This window comes from Cyphomyrmex costatus, unplaced genomic scaffold, assembly GCF_001594065.2.
Source record: "Cyphomyrmex costatus isolate MS0001 unplaced genomic scaffold, Ccosl1.0 scaffold158, whole genome shotgun sequence".
In the NCBI taxonomy this organism is placed as follows: Eukaryota; Metazoa; Arthropoda; class Insecta; order Hymenoptera; family Formicidae; genus Cyphomyrmex; species Cyphomyrmex costatus.
Window position 1 is genome coordinate 518,548 of NW_017275587.1, and position 6,802 is coordinate 525,349.

At 46.3% G+C, this 6,802-nt stretch overlaps 1 protein-coding gene across 2 annotated transcripts; it reads right to left on the reverse strand.

Annotated features, from left to right (window-relative positions):
• Positions 1 to 268: 268 nt before the first annotated feature.
• On the reverse strand, positions 269 to 4,537 carry LOC108771439 (RING finger protein 207). 2 transcript variants are annotated; one of them, XM_018536745.1, is made up of 9 exons: positions 4,493 to 4,537; positions 4,065 to 4,363; positions 3,570 to 3,718; positions 2,685 to 3,487; positions 2,151 to 2,495; positions 1,769 to 2,054; positions 1,256 to 1,645; positions 597 to 868; positions 269 to 512 (listed from the first exon to the last, which is right to left on the reverse strand). In XM_018536745.1, exons 2-9 carry the CDS (start codon positions 4,268 to 4,270, stop codon positions 288 to 290), a joined length of 2,676 nt encoding a protein of 891 aa, XP_018392247.1. In that variant the 5' UTR covers positions 4,271 to 4,363; positions 4,493 to 4,537; the 3' UTR covers positions 269 to 287. The 2 variants fall into 2 exon arrangements, with proteins under 2 accessions (XP_018392247.1, XP_018392246.1); XM_018536744.1 differs by having other exon boundaries at positions 269 to 868.
• Positions 4,538 to 6,802: the final 2,265 nt, after the last annotated feature.

The following is a 6,802-nucleotide window of genomic DNA, read 5'->3' on the forward strand; positions in this document are numbered from 1 at the left end:
TATTATTATCATTATACTAGTAGAATGTCCAAAATCTTCGAAAAACCGATAATATGTCAGCTCTCACAACAATACGCTTTCTTTACTAATAAATAACATTTATACTTAAGCCACTTAGGGCATGGCATTTAGTCTTTTGATCATTCTTTTTCATTTCTTTTCTATCTATACGCAATAGGCTCGCGGATGGGTATCTATTCGATACCCTCGGACAATATTTTCTTATGTAATTTTGACGCGCGAGAAGGGGGAGGGTTGCGAAGGGAGCGAGAACGAGAAAAAGCGCCTCAATTCGTTTTACTCTTACGATGGTGACGATGATGATGTAAATGGTGATGTCGTAGCTGAGAGCGCGTCTCCTGTACGGCCTGTACCAAGGTGCGCACCGCTTCCTCGTGGCCCTCAAAGCTGTCCGCTTTCTTCAGTTGACCGAGGGATGAAGCACCCCCACCGTCGCTACCAGCGCCACGCTTGCTCTTGGGCCGCGGGAAGGTCTCCCAGGAACGCTGTTTCTGCATGAGAGACGACGACGTCCGTGATCCGATCAAAACGACCAGAGCTTTCCGGGGGTCCTGTGCGATGGATTGTTGACCTACCGTCCCATCGGCGATGCTCGACCGCCTGCTATTCCCGGAACCAGTCGTGCTCAGACTGTCGCAGCTGGCGCGCCGTCGCCTCCTCGCATCCTTCCCGTCGCCGTAGAACAACTCCTCGGAGTCGCTGGCCGGGTAGATCTTCGGGACCTTGCTGCTTGGCATCGCCCGCATCTGTTCGTCACTCGGGACCGCGTGCACTTGCGCCTGCACGCGCTTCTTCGCTTCGCTCATGCTTGAGGCCTCCGAGATTCGTTGATACTCGCCCTCGTCGCCTGCTGGAAGCACGGGACTCTTTTAGAAGACGGTCTCATCTTCTTCGAACGCAGCGGATGTATACAAAAGTTCGCTGCGAGACGACGACGACAAGACACTTAACTTCGTGATGGTAAATGTGCGATAGATTACATGTGGGTCAACATATATCGACATATTTTTCGTTAAATGTACATAATATATTTACATATGTTGTATATATTGTGTATATATAAGCGTGGGCGGTGAACGACGAGCAACTTTACGTATTCGGCTGGCGGATGTTTATCGCCTCTAAGTCTAAACCCGCGAAATTTCGCCCCGATGGACTACAAAGGAAGACCTGCGTGTCATAATGTATCAGTATTCGTTTGAGCACGACGATCCTGCGATTCTCCCATTCTTACCGATATGAGACTGTGGCTGCTGCGAGTCGGTGCATCTTTCCGCCTGATCAAGCGCTTCGGCGGAAGTGTCGCCGGCTCCGCCTTTCAGGGAACGATACAACGATCGCATCTTGCTGCCGGATGAGTGCCCGGGTGGCGTCTTCGGCTTCGTACTGTCTGGCGACTTGCGCGAACGCCGGCTCTGACTGCGATCACGGCCGTCCTCTCTGCCTGGCGATTTCTTACGATCGTCCTTTTGCGTTCTGGCCTTCTCGATCAATTGACTGAGCATGCCCCGCTTCGGATCGGTTGACTTGGCCGTCCCATACACGACTATGTTGCCGCTCGAGTCCAAAACGGCGCCAACACCACCGGACGGCGTACGACATCGCGTCGGAATCTCCTTCGTTTCTACGTACAATCAATTAAATTAAACATACATGCGAGTATTCTCTCGATGTGTCTTCGTTATTTTATCGTGAACGCGCGTTCCAAGGAACGATCCAACACATTCGATGAGAGATGCTTTCTCACCCTTCATGTATAACGCGTTGTCGGCACTCGTGGCAGTGCTACGTGGATGACGATGATCCTTCGTCGGTGCTTGAGCCTGTGGATGCGGTGGTGGTTCCTGCATCTGTAAGCGCGCCAGATGATCCAGCAACGCTTGTAGGTGTTGATTATCGGCCGCGTCCGCCGCGGCCACACTCATTTCTCCAGCGCCGATGCCTATCGAGAACGACTTGACGAAGGGCTCCAGATGCTGAGCGAGCACTTGCAGCTTTTTCACTTCGCTCCTCAACGATAAGATGTCATTCATCTGGAGACAGAAACAGCATGAGAGTAAATAATAAAAAAAAGGCGGAGAAATGCAAACGCGAGGCTATAACACTTTGGCTGGGAGAACATATTATACCTGAGAATGGAAAATCTCCTTTTCTATGTGAATTCTGCACATCTGTTCCTCCCAGAGAGCGTCGAAAACGTTTCTCAGTCGCTCCAATTCCATTTGATGATGCTCCAATTGTTGCTCGAGCACACGGCAATCCCTTGCCACATGATCGTAACGCGTACCCAACGGCGGGGTGTTTGCTCTCTTTAAAACGGAAACGTCCCGTTGCAACTCGCCCAATCGTTCCTTCACAGTCATCAACTGTTGACTTAGTTCCTTCAGCTGGGAGTCAAAAGTCCGACAGTGATTGGAGAACGGGCCGCTATCAGATCCGCTCTTCGGCGGCAGCCTTTGAGTGACCTTGCTGCTCTGTTGGGAAAACATATTCCTGGCGTAAAACACGAATCGGGTATGTATCAGCAATTTCATATACAATTAAAGAATTTAAACAATACAAGCGATAACTTATAGATTCCAGAAAGAAAATTTGTGACGCGAAAAGATGAAGGACGATTACGATGCGGACGGAGGATAACGTCGACCAAATCCTGCGCGTACCTGAAGCACTTGTGGGTCCGGCTGGCCTATCGTATGACCGCCTGCCATCTGATCGTATAGAGATTCCGCGGTAACCTTCGGTACCTGCACTTGACCTATGTACGGATGTAAGGCACGCGCGAAGTCGACCCGATAATTCGTCTTGATGTGCGCAGCGAGCAGAGGTGGCCGCGACGGGTGGCCCAGTTGAGCGACGCGGCTCAGCCGTTCCAGCATCGGATGCGCCAGCTCGAGGAACTGATATTTGGTCGCGCCAGTGGTGAACGCGGTGCACAGCATTAAATGCATCTGCAGGACGGGTAGCGCGCTACCCAGCGTAAGCAATTGCGTACGCACCATGCGCTCCTTACTGTCGAATTGACGCTGCAACTCCGCGAGGACGTACGCGTGCGTCTTGTTGATCGCCTCCTGCATACCTTGACAGAAGGCGGTCAACGCGCGCTTCTCGGACTCGAGACTGTGCCGCAGCTCGTCCAGCTGTGACTTGAGCGCCAGCACGCCGTCCTTGATGCCGGCCTGGAGCTCGCAAATGGAGTTGACCGCGCGCTCCATCTTCTTCGAGGCCTGCTGCCAGGCGCTCTCGATGTCCACGCAGTGCACCCGCGCATCCGGAGGCGTGTCGCGGAAGCACGTGGCGCACAGCATGCACTTGGCGCTCTGGCTGTACATTATGTACTGCTCGCCGTGGTTCGGACAGCGACGTTGAGTGTCCTTGGCGCATTTGCTCATATGCACCACCTCGTGAGTGGAGAACATCTTTGCACGATGGGTATGTTCTCTGCAGTGAGTGCAAAGCGCCTGTCCTGTAAACATATACGATATATGACATTCTTTTATATCCCGAATATAACTTTTGATCGAAAGACTTTTCTTTAATGAACGTACCGCATGTTGTACAGAAAAACATAGTGGATTTGTCGCGTTTGTCGCAATTGGCACATGGTGGATTTTCAGAGTTTGCCAGTTCCACTAATTGACGTATCAACTGATCGGGCGGTGGTAATTGTGCTCCATCCTTCAACTGTGTTTGTTGCCTGGATAATTATAACATAGTATATGTAGCATTATTACATATTATTATACTTATAATAGTGTAAAGAAAATTATATATAATTCAATAATATTACAATTAATATATATAAAAAGCAACGGAATAGAAAAACGTTTTGATTATTCATGATTTCTTTTGGAACCATCGAATCTGAAGAATACTCTATAAGATTGTAGATAATTCTTTAACGTTACGCACAAGATGAAACAAATGGAAATTTAAATCTAAACTGCAGTAAAAAAAAAAAATATCAATATATCATTGCGCATGTATATGCAAATAAATGTCAACCGTTTTGGATAAATCGCGTCACATGTTTTGTTATCTACCCGCAGATGGGACACTTGACCGTCCCGTCGATATGCGGGCCGTGGATGCAACGGGCGCAGAAGGTATGGAAGCAGGAGAGCAGACAGGGCTCGTTGTAGTAGTCGTGGCAGACGCCGCAGGTGAGGGGATTCCTGGGTCCGCCGCCCGGCACGCCCGTTGTGCCGTCGTCGCCGACCCCGTCGATCGCCGAGCCCGAGCTCGCCATCGTCGCCGGCACTCGGACACCACGCGCGCGCCAACGACACGCGCCCTCCGCCTCACTTCACGACACCGCTCCCTGTCCCATGCTCGCGTATCTCTGCACAAGAGAACGCAAACGATTTAGAGGGATGCTGCGCGCGCGTAACCTTACCACGGGACGACATCAACAACGGCGTCCAGTAGGAATACGAGATCGTCAGATTTAGAACGATATATATTTTTTTACCCCTGGATCGTCGGCCCGCCCGTACAGAGAGACAGAGAGAGAGAGAGAGAGAGAGAGAGAGAGAGAGAGAGAGAGAGAGAGAGAGAGAGAGAGAGAGAGAGAGAGAGAGAGAGAGCGAGAGATAGAGAGAGAGAGAGGGTGGTTTAACGGCTGCTGCTTGCTCGACCCGTCATTCTGACGTAGCGCGGTGACCAACCCCGTCTCTGCGCAACTGACGATTAAAGCAATGACGTCACCAAGGCACCCACCATCCCCGCGAGATCTCAGTATCTCACCCTTGCCACCCCTGTGCATGCACACGTATACAACGGTGCATGGAAACGGCGCGTTGTGTGTGTGTGTATATATATATATACGCGCGCTCGTGTGCTCGCTCGCGCTGCTGGCTTCGTCGACGACGACGACGACGGCGAGAACGAGGACAACGGCGACGCACTACATGTGTAGCGTCAACGGAAACTTGGGTATTGGTGCAGAAGAGTGCAGGCGGACGCCCGCCAAATAGGGTGGAGAGCAACATCTAAAAAAGAAATACATTAATCGCGCATTCCTTTTCCCAAGATAAAGTTTTTTTTTTTTTTATCTACACTTACTCTAAATTTTCTCGTTGATACATACGTGTGTGTGTGTATATAAAAATATATATATAAATCTTTTCGTTTTCTTGGTATCGGAGCAATCCATCCCCTTACTCCATTGGAGAGATCTCTGAAATAAACTGGTAGGATCTGCAGAGGATACATCGTATCTAGGGCGAGAGATTTGATCGCTGTAGAGCTGCCTTACGACACACAATATGTATTCCAAAGATGTTCCCTATATTTTTCTATTTTTCCATGGACATTTCTCAGGTATAGGAATTAAAATTTTAAAGCTGCAAAAGGAAAGCAAGATACGATGAGAAAAACTAAAAATTTTGCCCGGAATTTTGTAATTTAATAATTTATCTATTCATATCGGCAATTTTTAATAATATAATTGGGTTATGGAATCGTTTTTCTATTATTTATAAACGAGAATCAGGCGATGCATCGATTACTCGAGCTTTATTCGTCCGAATTGTAATAAGACTATATATTTTCATTATACTCATTCACATTGTACTCGAAGCGTTTTTTTGAACGGGTTACTGAACGCCGCCGATTCTTCGGTACCTTCGCATTCTACTGCTCGATACAACGTGCTTTTTATATTGACCTACTGGTGCATGTAGACCCTATTATCGCTGCATGTAGAATGGATTCAAGAGTGTGCGATCAAGCTTCTCTTCCGCCAAACTTCGCACGAGCGCGTTTTCCCATTCAAATCTCAATTATCCACTTATCAATTATCCTTCCATTTGTCTCTCAATTTAAATGTACTCTACTTGAGTTCTGATTATTCAATTATCCAATTATAGAAGATTCCGCAGTCTATTCAACATCATCAGTCATCCCCAAATTCTCCCATATCAGGAAATATTTTTAACTATCCCGGCTGAGGTAATATTTTTTGCAATAATTAAATGTATTACAAAGCTCTATAATGAATATAAATTTAATTACTACAATATATTTGAAGCTGCGTTATTATTCGGGCCGCGCTAGATAATATTTTTCGCTTTAAAATTATTTACATAAAATGATTTAAAATGTTTATTGTCATCAGATTATCAAGATCTCTCTAACATATAATGCTTATAAATATCAATTTTATTAAATTACTTGTCAATTTGATTTATGATATTATTACTCTAGTTCTGTTATTAAGATTGCATTTTGAGACTGAAAATTAAATTCGGGACGCAGTTTGCAGGATTGGGTAGTATATGTATAAATTTACACTGAATTATTTAAACACTAAAGTTTTTTTTATCATTTAGAGCCTTTTATTTCCTATTCGTTGTGTATTCACATTATATGGTTTAAAAAAATACTTTGTTTAACATTAGTTAATTATAATTAAGCGGTAATTAAGACAATAACTGCAATGAAAAATTTTTGCTCAAAGTGAAGGTAATAAGAAGAGGTTTCGCGAAAAGATATTTTCGCGAAAAAGAGAATCTATTATAAGACCAGCAGCAAAGAACATTTCGGATCTTTTCACTTTCTCGTTTATTCGGTTGCATATTTTTACATTGCGATATCTTGGATGGAAATATAAATTCTTCCCGCATTTCTTCCAGTCATAAGAATCCCAGACTTTGATGCTTAGCAACCTCTGAGTCACGCATTTCTCTATTCATCGATGATCAATTCATGGCACGGTGCGCTTCCATTGTCAGCAACTCTCTTGTGGTTTAACCGCGAAGCGTTCTTTCCTTCTTCCTTC

Coding starts and splice junctions, on each gene's coding strand:
- LOC108771439 (XM_018536744.1), bottom strand. CDS start 4,270: ATGGCGAGCTCGGGCTCGGCGATCGACGGGGTCGGCGACGACGGCACA. Junction 3,488..3,569: donor GTTTTTCTGTACAACATGCG/GTACGTTCATTA, acceptor ATATGTTTACAG/GACAGGCGCTTTGCACTCAC. Junction 2,496..2,684: donor CGGACCCACAAGTGCTTCAG/GTACGCGCAGGA, acceptor TTTTCCCAACAG/AGCAGCAAGGTCACTCAAAG.